Source organism: Podarcis cretensis (assembly GCF_951804945.1).
Source record: "Podarcis cretensis genome assembly, chromosome: 1".
In the NCBI taxonomy this organism is placed as follows: domain Eukaryota; kingdom Metazoa; phylum Chordata; class Lepidosauria; order Squamata; family Lacertidae; genus Podarcis; species Podarcis cretensis.
In genome coordinates, this window is record NC_137170.1 from 10,255,214 (window position 1) to 10,275,455 (window position 20,242).

The 20,242-nt window shown below is 46.9% G+C and overlaps 1 protein-coding gene across 5 annotated transcripts in view; it reads left to right on the plus strand.

The window, feature by feature from the left end:
- The window catches only part of SYT16 (synaptotagmin 16), a 119,828-nt gene that overhangs the window by 57,041 nt on the left and 42,545 nt on the right, over window positions 1–20,242 (plus strand). For 4 of the 5 annotated variants that reach the window (XM_079996195.1, XM_079996196.1, XM_079996198.1 and 1 more), the window contains one exon: window positions 5,794–6,374. The exons of the other annotated variant lie outside the window; for it this stretch is intronic. In XM_079996195.1, coding sequence (XP_079852321.1) covers window positions 5,885–6,374 — 490 coding nt within the window. In that variant the 5' untranslated portion in view covers window positions 5,794–5,884. The remainder of the gene's footprint in view (window positions 1–5,793; window positions 6,375–20,242) is intronic. 5 annotated transcript variants of the gene reach the window in all.

Genomic DNA, 20,242 nt, shown 5'->3' on the forward strand with positions numbered 1-20,242 from the left:
GCAGTTGGGACTGGGAAGCAGTGCAGGGAAAGGCGTCCCTGCTCCTTCCCCTCTCATGGATTTGTACCCGTTTCCAGAAATGTGAGGAGAGGTCTTGCATCGCGTAGCTTGTGGGGCTCGCATTAGCCTTTTGTTTTGTTCTCCGCCACGCTCTCACTGTTACACAAACACCGATATCGCTCTGTTTAAAAGCTCCCTTTGTTGAAAGCTTTGCAAAGTCTTTCTTTCTCCCGACAAGTATTGCAATGCGAGGGCCTTAAAAAATAAGATAAAATGACAACATCTCTCCTTCGCTGCGTTGTGGGCGTCGGTGCTTTTTGGAGCTGCCACAGACGGCAGTGCAAACATATATTTACCAAAGCTTTTAAAAAATGTGAATTATTAATAAACAGGGTAGGTTTTAAAAACTGAGGAAAGTGGGAGGAAAAGGGGGGGGGGCTGGGGCTGAGAAGACTTGCCTGCACGCTATAGTGATTAGCATTTGAAAGTAATTCTTACATGATTGACAAGTAAATCCTTTAAAATGTGGTATTTATAATGGAAAGGCTCATATCGCCTTGAACCGCAACCTGTACTGTGGGAGAAAGATGGCATTTTTATTGTTGTAGCCTTGGGTGTGTATATATAGAGACAGTGCTGCTGCTTATGAATTATACTGGGAAACTGAAGTAGGAAACAGTTTTTCCTTTTCGCTAAAATGGGCAAGGTGATGTCAAACCTATTTAGAACATTTACCTGTTCGCTCTGTTGTCTTGGGATGGGGGTTGTAATGGATGTACCAAGAGGAAGAGGAATTTGACCCAAACAGCCTTTGTGCTCATGCATGCTCTATCTTGAAGGAAATTTGACACCTCTTCTGAAACCACATATCAAGTCTGGGGACCACATTTAGGATGCGATGGGGCGCTCCCATTTGTTCATCTGCCTCTGCTGCTTTCACATAATGAAAGGAAAGTGGGGGCGACTTTAGTAACGAAAGGATGTGCAGTTTAGGGGAGCGAAATCTTCCCTGCTTTGCATCCTCCACTCCAGCCCCTCCCAGTTTCCTCCCAATCAAACTCACTTCTGGTATTTGAACCAGATTAGGGGGAAAATAGGGATGTGGATGGCACTGTGGGTTAAACCACTGAGCTTAGGGCTTGCCGATCAGACGGTCGGCGGTTTGAATCCCCGCGACAGGGTGAGCTCCCGTTGCTCGGTCCCTGCTCCTGCCAACCCAGCAGTTCGAAAGCACGTCAAAGTGCAAGTAGATAAATAGGTACCACTCTGGTGGGAAGGTAAACGGCATTTCCGTGTGCTGCTCTGGTTCACCAGAAGCGGCTTAGTCATGCTGGCCACATGACCCGGAAGCTGTACACCGGCTCGCTTGGCCAATAAAGCGAGATGAGCACCGCAACCCCAGAGTCGGTCATGACTGGACCTAATGGTCAGGGATCCCTTTACCTTTACTTTAGGGGGCAAATGGGCCACAGTGACAACAGGGCCTGATTTAGGTTTAATGAGGTCCTAAGCTACTGAAGATAATGTGGCCCTTTATATGTCCAGCTGTCCTTTGTCAACAACAAATTGTTGCTGTTTTTTGTGTTGAATATATGCTATATGGTAATTTATGGACCTAATAGGTACTGTATCTAAAGCGATTTGCACATAACAAAATATGTATTTTATCAAAGTAATTGTTGAACTGAAATACAATTAAGAAGAAGTATATTAATAGTGAAATACAATTAAGAAGAAGTATATGAATAGTGAAATAATTATTAAGCTCTAACTTAAAATGATTTTTTATTCATAACAAACTTAATAATGCAAACACATTGGCATTTGGCAATAACAAAAGTTCCTTTAGAAACACAAATTACAAAGACTCATAATCTAGTCTCTCGAAACTTGCTATAACATGGAATAATAATTGTGGTTTTTTAGGTTTTTTTATCTTATATTTTGGAAATGTGCATCCAGTTTCCCCCCCCTTTAAATTTTTTGGGGCCCCCAAGAGAGTGGGGCCCTAAGCTATATCTTGTTTAGCTTATACAAAGCACTAGGAGGTGAGGTTCAGGCAGGGGAAAGATTCACCCCTGTGCAACTTTGGGGAAAAGATTTAGTCCCCTTCTCCCGTCACTGTCAGCGGGGCAGATCCGTGAACTAGGTTTCCCCAACTCAATCTCCTCCAAATGTTGAAGGGCTGCTGCTCTCATCCCCCTAATGGTTGGTTGTGCTTTCTGATGGGAGTTGTAGTCAAAAGCTTCGGGTTAAGGAAGGCTGAAATAAATAAATGTGGGTGCTTCTCCCATATCCAGTTGGTTCTGAATTTCTAGGCCAAAGAGCTCATCCAGACATACCATCCAGGGACCCTATTTTTCAGGGAGAGTCCTGGAATTACAAAAGCCATCTCAGTTTCTGATTTGCTTCTGATGGAATATCCCGTTGGCTCTTTATGGTCACCGCTGCTGGCCTCTTCCAATAATAATAATAATAATAATAATAATAATAATAATATAAAATAAAATAATTTATTTATACACCACCCTCCCCAGCCAAGACCGGGCTCAGGGCAGATAACACCAGGTATAAAACAATTGATTAAAATACAACTTAAAAACAAGATTAGAATAGAACATTAAAATGCAGCCTCATTTCAGTAGAAACTCAAATCAAAAAGTTTTTGGGGATGAAAACGTCAAATCTTCATCAAGGCCAACTATCCAGACTGGTCTTACGTGGGCCAGAAAAAAAGCCAAGGAAGTCCCAGACACAGAAGGAGAAAGGAAAAAGGAAAGAGGGGGAGGGGATCAAGTTGATTCCAAGCCAAAGGCCGGCCGGAACAACTCTGTCTTACAGGCCCTGCGGAAGGAAATCAGATCCTGCAGGGCCCTGGTCTCATGAGACAGAGCATTCCACCAGGCCGGAGCCATCACTGAAAAGGCCCTGGCTCTGGTTGAGGCTAATCTGACTTCCTTAGGGCCCAGGACATCTAGGGTGTTGCTATTTATGGACCTTAAGCTCCTCCGCGGGGCATACCGGGAGAGGCGTCCATTGGTACCAGGGTCCTAGGCCGTGAAGGGCTATAAAGGTCAAAACCAGCACCTTAAACCTGACCCTGTACTCCACCAGTGCAGCTGGAAAAGCAGCTTGTAATGGCTGATGGAGATCAGGCAAAGAAGAGGAGAAGTTGCCGGTACTGAGGCCCAGCCCCGTGAGATGTGCCAGCTCTGAGGGGCATGCAGAGGCCAGGGCCTCCCTGAGAGGGAAGAAAGGACAAGCAGTTGTTGTTATTATTATTATTATTATTATTATTATTATTATTATTATTATTTACAAGGAGTTGTTGTTGTTGTTATTATTATTATTGTTGTTGTTGTTGTTGTTATTGTTGTTTTGTTATTATTATTATTATTATTATTATTATTATTAATATTATTATTATTATTATTATTATTATTAAATGCTTCGTGCATCCGTGCCCAATCTTGCCTCCCTCCTAAATAAATTAAAACAAAATTGGGATTAAGTAGTTTTCTCGGGACGGTGGAGGGCTTGTGTGCTGTGTCCCGTTGGTGAAGCCATGGTGGCATTCAGGCTTCTTCTGACAGAAAATGCTCTGTAGGCTGAGGAGGGACAAAAAAAATGGGGGGGGGGGTCAAGGAGGGTCATTTGCAGGGAGTGAGAAATGTCCCTATTTTTCATCTGAGGAAAGTCAGAGGGTATGTGCTTATCATGTGCTGACTGTCTGCTCAACGTACAATTAGTCTCCTTTAAAAACACACACACAAACACACACAAAAAACCCCTTGTTGTTGCACTGGGTGATTATAAAAGTTCAGTGGCGTAGCGTGGGGGGTGCAGGGGGGGCCGGCCGCACCGGGCGCAACATCTGGGGGGGGGGGCGCGCTCGCCGCCTCCGGAGTCACCGAAGAGCCTCGGGCGCAGGCTGTAGCAGAGCCCCATGTATCGCGCAACCGACGAGCTGTGCGCGCGTCCGGGCTGAAGGCATCCGGCAGGCAGCGGCTCTCAGCGCTCGCCGCGGTCCCCGCGCGTCAGGGCGCACCAGGCAGCTCCTCCTCACAGCCCCGCCGCCGCCGCTGCTGCTGCAGCTGCTGGGCCATGTTACATTTTCCTCGCCTCTCTGCCCTCCTCCGGGCAAGCGGTGTCGTTTGGGCGCCAGTGCCAGCGGCAACTCGCCTCAGATCACCTGACACGGACCCGCCACCGTGGCTACCTTACCGTAAATACCCCAGCCCAGGCAGCAGCAAGAAGAAGCTGGCAGCGGCGGCAGGTTAGGGGTTAGGGGCGCAAATTACTTGCCTTGCCCCGGGTTAGGGGGCACAAATTACTTGCCTTGCCCCGGGTTAGGGGGCGCAAATTACTTGCCTTGCCCCGGGTGCTGACAACCCACGCTACGCCGCTGTAAAAGTTCTCTCCCTGCTTCCTTAGAGAGCTCTGAGGATTGAACCAAGGCCTTCTGCATGCTCTTCTACTGAGCTATTCCATTAAGCCTGCAAGCCTAACACACAGATCCCCTCCCTGGGTTGTTCGAGTTTCTATCAGTTCAGGCTGAACAACCCTTTTGCATCTGCTTTTGCAGGAAGTCTTGTTTTGCGCTCAGGTATTCCAGAGACTTCGGCGATTGTGCATTTTGTACCGTTCCAGCACATTTGCTCTGTATGGCAACCTTGCATTTTAGAACCTGCTCCTAGCCGTTAATGAACAATGGGTGTTAGATTTGTACAATATAGAGTTTGCTTCCTTTTTTTTAATGCATCGGAAACAATGGAGAATGCGATTAATTGTTGCCGTTCCTTTTCCTCTAAGGCACAGCACATGGTCTTAAAAGGGTTGGGATGAAAATAAAACCTAAACAGGAGTATGATTAATGGGAAACAATTATTTGGTGGTGAGCCACTTTGTTTCAGATTCCAAGACAGTTTTATTTGAAATTATGGGGAACTTCATACCAGAGGATTAGAGACAGCAAGTGTAGCAAATACTGGTTCAGCTGGCATGAAAAGACATTATGCAACTGAGCCTTAGGCTCCTTCCTTCATGTGCTCAGAATCACTCACTCACTCACTCACTCACTCACTCACTCACTCACTGATCAATGCAAACCATAATTTGCTGTTACAACCAACCTAGCAAACTGTAATTTGCACCCAACCTCCGTACCAGAATTTAAAACGATGGTTTGCAGGGTAAATAGAAACCCTAGTTTATTGGTTTGGATGCAGCGGCAAACTATTGCTTCTGCTAAACTGTGGCCTTCCAATTACATCAGGAACGGAGGAAGGGTCTTGATCCCCCTTTGCCAATCCTCTGCTGGCCACATGCCAGCAATGGCTGTGGCTATCCTGCACATGAACACTCGCAAACATATACACACGTGTATAGGCACATGCAGCCACCCCAGCCGATCAACCAACTGTTGAATGGGGAGTGTACGATTTACATTCCCATCCATCTGCTGTGTTCAGCGAGGGAATTTAAACTCTGCATCCACCCCAACACTATCTGCTTTATTGTTATTTGGGGAACCTGGAAGCATGATTTGAACCATCCCTTGCACTATCTAGTTATAGATTAACTTTCGACATTCATCCTGTGCTTTCGGTTTGGTGAATCCCTGGTTGCGTTGCGAATTTGGGTGAAAGCATTCTCTCCTTCTGCTTTGTGGTGTGTGGTCTCTTTTCTGTGCTCTCTTTCTTTCTCTCAGCTTGGATAATTTTAGTAGTCTAACAAAGGTTAAAAGGGGGGCAGGCAATATTTTGATAACCTTTTGCAATGCTTATTCTGTAGCTCACAGACCTCTGAGTCTGGCATGCTGGCAGAGATGAACAGCTGGAGTTTATGACCCATCACTTTACTTGTTCATGGTGTTCAAAAAAGCATGTCTGCCCAGGATGCCCAGAGTTTCTTCCAGCCCTTGTCCTCATGGATGTCTCGGGTGTATGAGGCTGTCCAAGAAGCAGGCGACTCCATATCTTCTTCCTTCGCCAACCTGGGAAGCAAAGCGGATCCCCATCCCACCGAAGAAGGAGACGAGGGCTTAGAAGACAGCGATGATGGGTCTTACGAACGTTACTCTGAAGCTTCAGACGATGGAAGTACCTTTAGCCAGGAGAGTGGAGAATCTGATGACTTCTCATCATCTGCTCATGACCCTACTTCTCTGGAGTCTTCCTGTGCTTCAGACCTGGGTCTTCGTTGGCACGAAGGAGACAAGAGCAGCTCCACCTTCTCAGATCAGTATCTGGATGATGATCCCTTGACATCCCATGGACTCTACTCAAGCTACAAGGGCTACCAACTTATGGAAACCATCCCGGAGGAAGAGGAGCATTCCAAGCAGAGTAAGAATCTTCTACATAACTGTGATGGTAAGTTGGTGTCCTCCTACGCTCCTTATTTTCCACACACTCTCCAAGAAAAACATGGGATTGCTGCCCCAAAGGGTGATCCCTTTCAGTTCCTACCACATGACTTCCTGTTCTTACACAGTGCATTTCTCTCCCTCTACTTTATATCATCGGTTGGCAGGGAAATAGAAGGTGTAATGACATCGGGACATGGGGCAGGTTATGTCAAAAGTTATGAAAGCAGAGGCAGCCATTTCCCCTCCATCTCCATACTTGCAGATAATGCTATGCAGAGGATAAAAGTTATTAGCAACTCCTTACGGCAGATTATAGGGATGCGGGTGGCGCTGTGGGTTAAACCACAGAGCCTAGGACTTGCCGATCAGAAGGTCAGTGGTTCGAATCCCCGCGACAGGGTGAGCTCCCGTTGCTCGGTCCCAGCTCCTACCAACCTAGCAGTTCGAAAGCACGTCAGAGTGCAAGTAGATAAATAGGTACCGCTCTGGCAGGAAGGTAAACAGCATTTCTGTGTGCTGCTCTGGTTTGCCAGAAGCGGCTTAGTCATGCTGGCCACATGACCCGGAAGCTGTACGCCAGCTCCCTGGGCCAATAAAGCGAGATGAGCGCCGCAACCCCAGAGTCGGTCACGACTGGACCTAATGGTCAGGGGTCCCTTTACCTTTACCTTACGGCAGATTAGGGTTCCTAGGGATTCCAACTTTATCCTGTGCTAATCCTGCATCTGACTGCATTGGGGAAGAGATGCCTTCTGCATCACTGAAGCCAATGAAGTCAGTTGATCCAGAATGCTGGTTCTAAAAGCAGTGGCAGTCATGCATTATTACAAGCTAGGGTTGCCCTACGGCAGGAAATTTCTGGACACAGCAGGTATTTCCTGGACATTAGCAGCATCTGGACAGAACGTAATTTAAGCTCAACAGCTTTTTGTGTCTGGATTTTCACTTTTTGAAATATGGCAACCCTGTGACAAGCCATTGCACAAATATATATTCGGGGCCCCCACTCTCAATTTAGTTTGATTATGAACCAGTATCTAATTCCATGCCTTCTGATCAGAGGTGAAACATTTGTTATGAGAAGAAGAAATCTAATTTACTATGAAGTACATATCTTTAGAATGCATATAAGTTATAAGTGCATCTTTATGCGTAATGTTAATTGACATGACAAAGCTATATTAGAATATATTGGCAGAAAGTTGGACGGCTTAAGATATGCCTGCTGGCATCTCTATATCAGCACATGTCTTAGCCTTTGAGAAATTTCCACCATGAGCCCTTGTATTGGTTAGCGGTGGGTGCATGCCTGTCAGAGAGGGAAAAAATAAAAGCTAATCAGAACTGCCCCTTGTGTTGAAATTATTGTTTATGATCATTTATGAAGATTTCCTGGTTTCTTGAGACTGGATTTATTTATTTGTTGTTTATTTAGATATTTATAAAACACACTTTCATAAACAAATCAGGGTATAACTTTAAAAACATGTCACAATTACAGCAACAAAACCACCCATAAATATGGGTTGGTTTAAATATTCACATTCCGAACAACAGAGTTTCCTGAAGATCACAAAAAGAAGGCAGGGAGGGTGACTCCTTCTGTACCTCTAGTGGCAAGGAGTTCCACAGGTCACCACTTGACTTGGTAAAGGCCAACTGAGCCTCAGGGGCATTGGGGACCTTCAAAAGTACCCCAGAACATCTCTGTGAATAGGATTGGAGCATAAGGAATCAGGCAGTCCTGAAGGTGTGAAGTTGTTTGGGGTTTGTGAATTAATGCCTTAAAGCAGACTAGGTAGTGAATCGGCAGCTGGTTGCACTAAGAAACCTTTATGGCCCTTACATGTGAGCTGAATTCAGAGACATCTCCAGCCATGGGAGATTTCTGATTCTGTATGGTAGTTATAAAAACTTCCGGACGCAAGCTCTGATTAAGTTCCTAACTGCCACTGCAAATCCCCCTCCCTCCAATCTGTTTTGGAAATACCACAATAATTTTGATGCCTTCATGAGTGAGTCCACAAGCAATGCTTGCTCTGTACATGCCAGTTTAGAGATCAGACTTTGTTTCATGGCACCAAGATTCTCAGGACGCCTCTTTGCTGCAAAAACGCCACGTGGGAAAACCACACACTTCTCCACGTTTGCCCTACGAAATCCTCCTAAGGTTTTCACGCCGCCTCTCAAGACGTATTTGCTTTTCTGCTGGAGGCATGAACTAAATATCTTCCCCATGCCAGTTGGAGATACAACATGGACAAAGGGAAACAAGTGTTGGCTGGCGAAGGAGAAAGCAAGTCTTGACGTTCCACAGAAAGCCAATTTCTGCACACGGATTCTGAGACTGAATACAGATTCTTTCCAGGCAATTCGGACGTCTGTCCCTTCGCAGTGCCTCTCTGAAACATTATTGACATCTCTGCAGCACACAGGATCCTTTCTCCCTTGTTTTCTCTGCCTGTTTCCTCTGTGTTTGGTGCCAGACAGCTTTCCCACTGCTTCTTCTCTGCACGTATAAACCACGGTTTCCCAAAATCTCCGTCTGTTTTTGGACTACAGCTCCCATTGTCCCTAGCTAGCAGGACCAGTGCTCAGTCATGCTGGGAGATGTAGCCCCAAAACAGCCAGAGACCCAAGTTTGGGGGAACCCTGCCTTAACCATTAACATTTAGTCCCATCCCTTCAGAGTTCTGGGCTGGGCCTGACTTCAGTGTGTCCCTCCATCCCTAGTCCTGCTCCAGGAACCGTTAAGTTAAGGGCCAGTGTGGTTTAGTGGTTAAGAGCAGTGGACTTGTAATCTGGTGAACCGGGTTCGCTTCCCCGTTCCTCCACATGCAGCTGCTGGGTGACCTTGGGCTAGTCACATTTCTCTGAAGTCTCTCAGCCCCACTCACCTCACAGAGTGTTTGTTGTGGGGGAGAAAGGGAAAGGAGAATGTTAGCCGCTTTGAGACTCCTTAGGGTAGTGATAAAGCGGGATATCAAATCCAAACTCTTTTTTTCTTTCTTTCTTAAGCTGCCCTTCCTTCTCTTGGTCCTCCTTACAATTCATTGACGCAAGGTCTTCAGGGAGAATAGTGCTGGCCATGCACTGACAATTCCATTTCTGAGTGGAAGCAATCATGGCGGCGGAGGGGGTGGCGAGGAGTTGTATCTTGTTTTGATTTTAGAAATAAAACAAAGTGAGCAGATGGGCGGGCGGCCTGACATTCTGTGAAAGAAGAGAGAATCAATGTGTGTGTGTATCTCTCTCTCTCTGTCTGTCTCTCTCTCTGTGTGTGTTTTCCCCACCTAAACAATTTGGAAAAATTGCCTCACTGCCTTTTCAGCTCAGTGAAATTCTGGGGTTCTTTTGTGCCGCCGCATATTTTTTTAAAAAAATCTTTAAATGTTGCTTTCTTGGCTGTATGTATTCTTAATGCACCATCTTCCTCCCCGCTCCCCAAAATATAATAGAAGCTTTTAAGGATAAATTGGCACAAAACAAGAGCGACACTTGAATGCTTTTTGTTGCCATAGAAGCGCTTCGGGCGGATGACAGAAGGACCCTTTTGCTAATAGTAAAGTACCGGAAGAAAATAGACACTCTTCATTTAGCAGTTGCTGATGATGGAAGAGCAAAAAACCCTTATGTTCTTATCCCAACATAGACTCTACTGTGTGTGCATATGTTACCTTGGTGGGGGTTTTTCCTTCCCCTGTGTAAAAGCAACAGGAAAAGTAGTGTCTTAAGAAGAAGATTCTAGAGGTGGCGGGGGTGGGAATCGTAGCGGTTGAAGACATGCATTTAAAGCACATCCAAAGTACTTTTAAAGTGTAGTGCTCTAACCCAAAGAATACCGGGAACTGTAGTTTCCCCCTTCACAGAGCTATAATTCCCAGGATTCTTTTTTTGGGGGGTGCTTTAAATTGTGTGTTGGGTGTGCTTTAAATATATTCTGTAGATCTAATCATGGGGTCATGGAGTGAAGATGTGTAATAATTGTATCATAGAATTGTAGATTTGGAAGGGCCCTCCAATGGATAGCTTGTCCAACCCCCTGTGATGCAGAAATAGCAGCTCATGGACACAAGAACTTCAGGGCTTGTTTGGAAGTGCTTTTGCCTTTCATAGAATCATAGAATCATAGAGTTGGAAGAGACCACAAGGGCCATCGAGTCCAACCCCCTGCCAAGCAGGAAACACCATCAGAGCACTCCTGACATATGGTTGTCAAGCCTCTGCTTAAAGACCTCCAAAGAAGGAGACTCCACCACACTCCTTGGCAGCAAATTCCACTGTCGAACAGCTCTTGCTGTCAGGAAGTTCTTCCTAATGTTTAGGTGGAATCTTCTTTCTTGTAGTTTGGAACCATTGCTCCGTGTCCGCTTCTCTGGAGCAGCAGAAAACAACCTTTCTCCCTCCTCTATGTGACATCCTTTTATATATTTGAACATGGCTATCATATCACCCCTTAACCTCCTCTTCTCCAGGCTAAACATGCCCAGCTCCCTTAGCCGTTCCTCATAAGGCATCGTTTCCAGGCCTTTGACCATTTTGGTTGCCCTCCTCTGGACCCGTTCCAGTTTGTCAGTGTCCTTCTTGAACTGTGGTGCCCAGAACTGGACACAGTACTCCAGGTGAGGTCTGACCAGAGCAGAATACAGTGGCACTATTACTTCCCTTGATCTAGATGCTATACTTCTATTGATGCAGCCCAGAATTGCATTGGCTTTTTTAGCTGCCGCGTCACACTGTTAGCTCATGTCAAGTTTGTGGTCAACCAAGACTCCAAGACGCCTTTGCCCTGTGAGATCAAAATGGGGTGTATAAAATTGCACATGGTACAGGGAAAGTCGATCGAGAGAAACTCCCCCCCCCCCCATCCTAGAACCTGATATCATCCAATCAAGCTGAATGTTGGAAGATTCAGGACAGGCAGAAGAAAGCACCTTTTCACCCACAGGCTTAGTTAGGCTCTGGAATTTGCTCCCATAATATATGGTGATGACCAGCAGCTTGGATGCCTTTAGAAGAGGATTAGACAAATTCATGGAAGGTGAAGCTCTCAATGGCTGCTAGCCACAATAGCTATTCTCTGCCTCCACTATTTGGGGGCCGTTTGCCTCTGAGTACTGTTTGCTGGAATCAGAAATGGGGAGAAAGTGCAGCTGCACCCAGGTCCTTCTAGCAGGCTTCTGGTGGGCTTCTGTGTGATGCAGCAGCAAAGAAAGCTAATGCTATTCTAGGCTGCATCTACAGAGGTCTAGTGCCCAGATCAAGGGATGTCATTGTTGTTGTTTAGTCGTTCAGTCGTGTCCGACTCTTCGTGACCCCATGGACCAGAGCACGCCAGGCCCTCCTGTCTTCCACTGCCTCCCGCAGTTTGGTCAAACTCATGCTGGTAGCTTCGAGAACACTGTCTAACCATCTCGTCCTCTGTTGTCCCCTTCTCCTTGTGCCCTCCATCTTTCCCAACAACACGGTCTTTTCCAGGGAGTCTTCTCTTCTCATGAGGTGGCCAAAGTCTTGGAGCCTCAGCTTCAGGATCTGTCCTTCCAGTGAGCACTCAGGGCTGATTTCCTTCAGAATGGATAGGTTTGATCTTCTTGCAGTCCATGGGACTCTCAAGAGTCTTTTCCAACACCATAATTCAAAAGCATCAATTCTTCGGTGATCAGCCTTCTTGATGGTCCAGCTCTCACTTCCATACATCACTACTGGGAAAACCATAGCTTTAACTACTGGTATATGGACCTTTGTTGGCAAGGTGATGTCTCTGCTTTTTATAGTGCCACTCTATATTCTGCCTTGTTCAGACCACACCTGGAGTCCTGTGTCCAGTTGTGGTTGCCACAATTTAATAAGGATATGGACAAGCTGGAAGGTGTGCAGAGGAGGGCAACCACGATGATCAAGGGTCTGGAAACCAAGCGTTCCTTATGAGGAACAGTTGAAGGAGTTGGGGATGTTCAGCCTGATAAAGAAGAAGATAATGAAAGGAGATACGAAAGGAGATTCCAACTAAACATCAGGAATAACTTTCTGATGGTAAGAGCTGTTTGACAGTGGAATGGTCTCCCTTAGAAGGTGGTGGAATCTCCTTCCTTGGAGGGTTTTAAGCAGAGGTTGGATGGCCACCTGTCATGTATGATCTAGTTGAGATTGGCCCCTTCCAGCGCTATGATTCTATGTCTTGATAGGTGTTGGATAAGTTCTATCACGGCCTTCCTTATGGTCTTTTCCCAAACCATTTTGAGTGCAGCAAAGTGGAGAAGGATGAGCTGGGTGTTGTGAGGAAGAGAGTTATCAAGGCACCTCTGGGTTGTGCCGTTCTGCCCAGAGAGTATGTCCTTTCTGGCAGATCTTTCTTCCTGCATGCTGCGAGGTAAATGTTTACTTGCAGACTGCGAACAAAGAGAAGTGTTCTGTTGACAGCTGACAACATTTGGCATTTGCAAGCGAAGAGATAATCGTTGGAATACAGGAGAGGCGAACGAGACGCAGTTCACCTTGAATGGTTTAGATTAGCATCGACGCTTCCACCCCCAGCGTTCTGTACTTTTAACTCTCGTGTTTATGAAAACGGAAGGCTTCCGGCCTCTCAGCCTGACACTGTGTTCCTGTTGTTTGGAACATAAAGGGCCTCGATACATATGAGAGAGAAAGAGAGAGAGAGAGAGATAGAGAGAGAGAGAATCTGGCAGAGTTAAAACGGCAGAAAGTGAAGTCTTCCTTTGCAACTGTCAAGACTGAAATCAGGGCTAGCCAATGACTTTGTTTAGGTTCTGCTGAAAAACGTTGGTTTTTTACTGCATCTCGGTTAAAAGATACAACTATGCTTGGAATACCGTGTACAGTGGTACCGTGGGTTAAGAACCTAATTTGTTCTGGAGGTCCGTTCTTAAGCTGAAACTGTTCTTAACCTGAGGTACCACTTTAGCTAATGGGGCCTCCTGCTGCCACTGTGCCGCTGCCTCATCCTGAAGCAAAGTTCTTAACCCGAGGTATTCTTTCTGGGTCAGTAGAGTTTGTAACCTGAAGCATCTGTAACCCAAGGTACCACTGTACAGTTCTGGTTGCCTCACCCCATGAAGGCAGGAGATAGGGAGAAGATGGTCCACTGGCCTGATCCTGCAAGCTCTTTTTCTGTGTTCTTATTATCCCGTACCATTGGCCATGGTCAGGAATGGAAGTTGTCATCCACATTATCTGGGGGGAACCCTGCTGGCTACCCTGACCATAAATGCACCAAACAACCTAAATATATTTGCTGCTGAGCATGGTTTCTAAAAGGGATGTCCAGTTATACTGCTGCAGATGCACCGCAGCTTTTCTTCTCTCTGTGCTCCTCCAAGCAGCCATTCCTCCTCTGATCCTTGCTGTGGATGCATGGCCTGCCCATCTTCAGGCACTGCAGTTGTCTGCCAGGGATTCCTGCGTGGCAGGGTGGGTGGTGATCTAGATGGAGCAGTGAGTTGCCTCCGTATTAGGCAGCCTCGCATGTTACAGTTTCCAGAGAGGTAGCTGTGTTGGTCTGCTACAGGTGTCGATAACACAGACACCCAGCCATTGGTAAGCCAATGGAGACACAAAGTGTGCTGATAAAAACAGCAACACACCTTAGTTCTTATTCAGCCCACAAGAGATGCCTCTCGAATTGTAATCCAGGGGTTTTCTTTGGCAGTTAATGGTTCATTTTGGCTCTGGGTTTGTCAGCACACATTTATACGGCATGAGCCAATGTCTCAGATACATCTGAGGTTCTGGACAGTCTATATTTGTAAAACTCAGTCCCCTTCCTCTCTCTGTTTGGCTGCCAACATGTGCCGATTTCCCTGAGATACGTTGTTTACCAAACAGAAATCTGAAGCGCGAATATTGTACGCAATGAAATGTCTCATTCTGACACTTGGCTCTGATTTGAGTCATAACCTTAATTAATCCAGCGTCTGAGTAGCCTTTTTGGGGATAGTGAGATCACAAATGTGACAATAGCTGAGAATTGGCAGAAGAACCAATTTTCACCAAGCAGGAGACTAGGTTGGACCACTTGACTGTCTCACATGGGTAGTTTATACAGAATAAAGCGAAACACGAGATGAGCATATTGGAGACCAGTAGGATGGGTGCCAGACAGTTCAAAGATGGAACTTAGGCTTTGCTCAGTGAATGCAGCCGCAGCACGACTTCTCCAGAGAAGCTTGCCAAGTATTTCCAAAGAACCTGGAAATGAATGGCAGATGGATTCCTTTCTTCGTGTTTAGTATAGAGTGTGTAATCTTTACAACAGCCATGTAAGGTAGGCCCGGACTTTACAACAGTCGCAGGACTTGCCAGTGTCCCTATTTTCCAGGGAAAGTTTCTGATTTGATCTCGGAACGTCCCGCTTTTCCCCAGGACATCCCTATTTTCATTGGAGAAAGCTTGGAGGGTATGGAGTTATGCAACCCACAAGCTAAGGAGATAAGTAACTACGCAACCTTTAGAAGACATCTGAAGGCAGCCCTGTTTGTGTGTGTGTGTGTGTGTGTGTGTGTGTGTGTTGGATGCTACCCAGAGTGGCTGGGGCAACTCAGTCAGATTGGCAGGGTATAAATAATAAAATTATTATTACAGTGGTACCTCAGAAGTCGAACAGAATCCATTCTGGAAGTCCGTTTGACTTCCAAAATGTTCAGAAACCAAGGCATGGCTTCTGATTGGCTGGAGGAAGTTCCTGCAGCCAATTGGAAGCCCCACCGGACGTTTGGCTTCCAAAAGAACGTTTGGAAACTGGAACAATCAGTTCCAGGTTTGCGGCGTTCGGGAGCCAAAACGTTTCAGCCGCAAGGTGTTCGTCAACCAAGATGCGACTGTATTATCCTTGAGTAGGACATCCCTATTTTCATCGGAGAAATGTTGGAGTTTCTGGTTTTCACCGGAATGATTCTTGTCCCTATGTAGCGCCAAAGAGCAGGTTTTCTGGAGAAAAGTGGCAAGGCAAAGGCAGAACCTCTCACACCCACGCATTCTAGGTATGGGACAAACCAACGGGTGGCTGAACCCTTCATTTTTCAGACATTGCAAGGAACAAAGCCTTGTGGAGGAGCCTTAATCGCCTTGCGTTGCAAACTGGCTCTGCAAGGCTGTGTCACGGCTAAGACCTGTTCCTTCCGCCCCTGAATCCACTTGCTTGTGAATCTTTGTTCTGGAACCTGAGCAATGTGCAAGCGGTCGAAAGCGCTGTAGGTTTCCAGGCTACCGTGATGTATCTGCTGTGTGGGAGGAAGAGAGAGAGATCCAGCACAAAAGTATTTCATCTTTTTCCAAGTGCTGTTTTTCTTCATATCTATGGAAGAATGTAGGGATGCGGGTGGCGCTGTGGGTTAAGCCACAGAGCCTAGGACTTGCCGATCAGAAGGTCGGCGGTTTGAATCCCCGCGACGGGGTGAGCTCCCGTTGCTCGGTCCCTGCTCCTGCCAACCTAGCAGTTCGAAAGCACATCAAAATGCAAGTAGATAAATAGGTACCGCTCCGGCAGGAAGGTAAACGGTGTTTCCATGCGCTGCTCTGGTTTGCCAGAAGCTGCTTAGTCATGCTGTCCACATGACCCGGAAGCTGTACGCCGGCTCCCTTGGCCAGTAAAGCAGATGAGCGCCACAACCCCAGAGTCGGTCACGTCTGGACCTAATGGTCAAGGGTCCCTTTACTTTTACCTTTATGGAAGAACGTGTGTCTGTGTGTGTGTAGAAAGAGACTTTCAGAAAAGAACCTTGCTGAATCAGGTATTTGGTGTTCCTCTAGATCAGTAGTTTTTTCAAAATTGGGGGGGGGTTCTGCTTTTGGACTACAACTCCCATCATCCCTAGCAGGGGTGATGGGAATTGTAGTCTGAAAATACCTGGAGACCCAAGTTTGGGAATCACAGCTTTAGATTAATCCAGGGCTGCCAATGTGGCACCTGCCAGATGTTGTTCAACCCCAATTCCCATCGCTCCCATACCATTGGTCATGATGGCTGGGACTGATGGGAGTTGGAGTTCTGCAAGATTTCGTGGGCTGTTCCTGGGTTAGCATCTGACACCCCTTCCCTGAACTTCGTTGTCTTTGAAACATTCACATTGCGACAAAACAAGGCCTGGGAAATGGAGGGATTTTCCTTTGATAGCCAGCATGGCTCAGTGGAGCCCAAACTTGAATTCCCAACTCAGCTGGCAACTAACTGTGCCGCCTTAAACGAGGCACTTTCTTTCAACTGTGCTTTTCCTGATTGTATTTCCCAGAAACTGGTTTCCAGAGCTTGCCATTGACAATGGAGGGAGAGCATAGCCATCGTGGGTGGTTGCCACTGGTAGCCTAATCCCCCAATAACTTGCCTAATCCTCCTTTAAAACCATTCAAGTTGGGAGCCATCGCTGCCTCTTGCAGAGTGCATTCCATAGTTTATCTGTGTGACGAAGAACTATTACTACTACCACTAATAATAATAATAATTTATTATTTATACCCCACCCATCTGGCAGGGTTTCCCCAGCCACTCTGGGTGGCTCCCAACAGAATATTAAAAACCTTCAGATGTTTTCTAAAAGTCAGACAGTTGATTATTTCCTTGACATCTGGTGGCAGGGCGTACCACAGGGCAGGTGCCACCACCGAGAAGGCCCTTTCCCTGTTTCCCTGTAACCTCACTTCTCGCAGTGAGAGAACCGCCAGAAGGCCCTCAGAGCTGGACTTCAGTATCAGGGCTGAACGATGAGCGTGGAGACGCTCCTTCAGGTATACTGGGCTGAGGCTGTTTAGGGCTTTAAAGGTCAGCACCAACACTTTGAATTGTGCTCAGAAACATCCTAGGAGCCAATGTAGGTCTTTCAGGACCGGTGTTATATGGTCTTGACGACCACCTTCTGTAAAATGTGTTTACCTCTGAGAAATGTGAACTGCCAAAACGCTATTACCTCCCTGCTATGGATAGGCTCAAGCCTTCATTAAAAAGTAAATAAATACATTAACTGGATGTGTAGGAAAGTGAGACTGAAAGAGACCCCCATTGCATACCCTCTCCACAACCACTCCAGTTTTCCCAGGACATCCCAGAATTACAGGAGCCATCCATCCTGGCTTCTGGTGCCACACAAGCTGACCTGCGTGGGAGTATGGCTCCGAAAGATGTGCATCTCCTTCCTTGGAGGTGTTTAAGCAGAGGTTGGATGGCCATCTGTCGTGGATGCTTTAGCTGAGATTCTTGCATTGCAGGGGGTTGGACTAGATGACCCTTGGGGGTCCCTTCCAACTCTGCAATTCTGTGACCCCGTGGAATGCTGGAGGGTATGCCGTTGATGCTGCTTGCAGCTTGGACTCTTCCAAATTCATGTGTATTTCCCTGCTGATGGGATCAGTACGGTGCCCTTTGTTTTACGTTGCCGTTGGCTCTCCCAGCTTCCCTACCTTGCATCTGAGCCCAGAAACTTTGTCCTCCCCGTGTCGTCCTTAAACGGCGCCTCCGAGGTACTTCCAGGGTGAGCTCTGGCCTTGGGGAAAACAACCTTGCCGGAGACCGAGCCCAGCGCAGATCCTTGGTTATAAAAGAACAGATGTTCCGATGCCATCACCCCTGCTAATTGGAATTAAAAAAAGAGGCGCTGTGCCGCATCTCAAATTTCCCAGCCATCTGCGCCAGGGGGAAACAGAACAGGAGGATGCTTTCCTTTGGGAAATTGTGGAGCGGTGGGTGCGAGGGACAGCTGGTGTGTGTGTGTGTGTGTGCGTGCTAGAAAGGGAGAGCATGAGCATATGAACACACCAGCTGTCGGGTGTGTTACTATTTTGTGTTGCTTACCCTTGGGAATAAAGGAACACAGTTCTGGCACCAGCCGAGGCTGGTTGCAGCAGTTTTTCGGCACGACCAACGCCTGCGATGGGGAACAGAGTTGTTTCTGCACTTGAGGGTCTGTTTCTCTTACTTACACCATCCAGCACAAAAACATTGGTATACTAGGATATACCAGCCTCTGCCAACCTGGTGCCACCCTGAGGCCCATGGTCTACAGTTCCCACAATCCCTGATCGTTGGTCATGCTAGCTGGGTGTCAGGGCTGGTTCACATGCAGGTTGGCACTCCGGATGCAGAGACAAACAGAAAAGTTAACTCTTTATTCTAGGAAAAGGTATGCAAGGCAACAGTGCCTAGAAACAAGACTGGCCCCTATGAAACAGTTGCCAGGACTGAATGTCTTCACCTTCTACTTCCCTCTAAGACTCCTTCCAAGCAGCCTCAAACTATGTTGGACGGGGCAAATCGGTGCTCTTTGTTCTGTGTCCTTGGAGACAAGGGTGGAGAGGAGCTTAGTACAGCAGCAGCAGCAAGCTCCTGGCATGTTTCTGCAGCATCTGTCTTCCTCCTCCTCCTCTGCTTCATCTGCTGAGTCTGAACTGCTTTCTGCACTTGGCTCCTCTTGCTCGCTAAAGCCTGTTGCCTCTTCAGCATCCAACCATTCCTCCCCTTCTTCTCCCTCTGACCTGCCCTCAGTGTCCCACCACCACTCCCCGGACTCTGAGTCTTCCTCCTCTAAGGCTTTCCTAGGGGGTTCCCTGGCTGGCAGCACTTCTCATCAGCCAGCCAGTCCCTGACACTGGGGTTGATGGGAGATGGTGTACGAAACATTTGGATGATGCCAGATGGGGAGGTCTGCTATAAAGGACACCCGAAGTCACCCAGGAAGGAGCAAGTAGAATCATACGGCGTGGTCAAATATTTGGATTACAATTCCCATCAATGGAATTGGATACACTCTCGCTGTGTTTAGCTCAAGTGTATTTATGCCTTTCCAGGTTAGAGCTCGGCTTGGGGTGGGATGGAGCTTGTATGTTTTTAATAAATGCCAGATGTTATTCAGTGCTGGTTAGTGGATCTTCCCAGATCCTATCAAGGAACCTCCTGTTTCTGATCCTTAGAGCACCTTTTTTTGCAGTTTAATTAACATAATATTAAGGTGACAACTTGGAAAATTGCCTGAACTGTGCAGCCAATAGCTGCAGATAGCTAGCATAAAACGTTGGGGGTGGGAGGGGCAAGACTGAAACAGGGTTTGATTTGCTGGTCTGCATGGCTGTATCATTTCAACTCCAAATCTGATCTTTTTGCCCAGATGAGGGCATTGCTGCAAACTCTTTTGCTTTGTTTTCCTCCTTGGTGGAAGAGCATCTGCTTTGCATTCAGAAACCCCCAGGTTTTAATCCCCCAGTGTTTCTCAAACTAGTGTTCCCGGTTGTTGCTGGACTCCAGCTCCCATCATCCCTGACCACTGTTCCTGCTAGCTATTGGGAGTTGGGGACCCAAGCTGTGGCCTAAAGGCATCTTGAGGCAGGGCTGGGAGAGGCTCCATGGCTGAAACCCTGGAGAGCTGCTGCCAGTCAGTGCAGACAGTACTGAAGTAGTTTCATCCAATGGTCTGACTTAATAGAAGGCGCCTTCCTAGATCCTCTGCATGTTCCTTGGTGCTTGACAGAATAAAAGAGGATTAGACACTTGCTCAGCAGCAGAGGCTCTCTGGATTTGATGCTCGCTGGCAGAAACGTGTCATATTTATATGTGCATCAATAATCCTGAAAATACAGTGCTGCCTTGGTTTTCGAACTTAATCCATTCCCAAAGACCGTTCGACTTCCAAAATGTTCAAAAACCGAAGCATTTACTTTCGGAAAACTCAATATGGAAGCCGCGTGGCACGTTCAGCTTCTGAAAAGCACTAAAAAACCAAAGCGTTTGACTTCCAAGATGTTGGAAAACTGAGGTACCACTCTTCTGCTTCTGCTTCTGCTTCATTGAATTTATATACTGCCCTATACCCGGTATATGGGACGCGGGTGGCACTGTGGGTTAAACCACACTGCCTAGGAATTACCGATCAG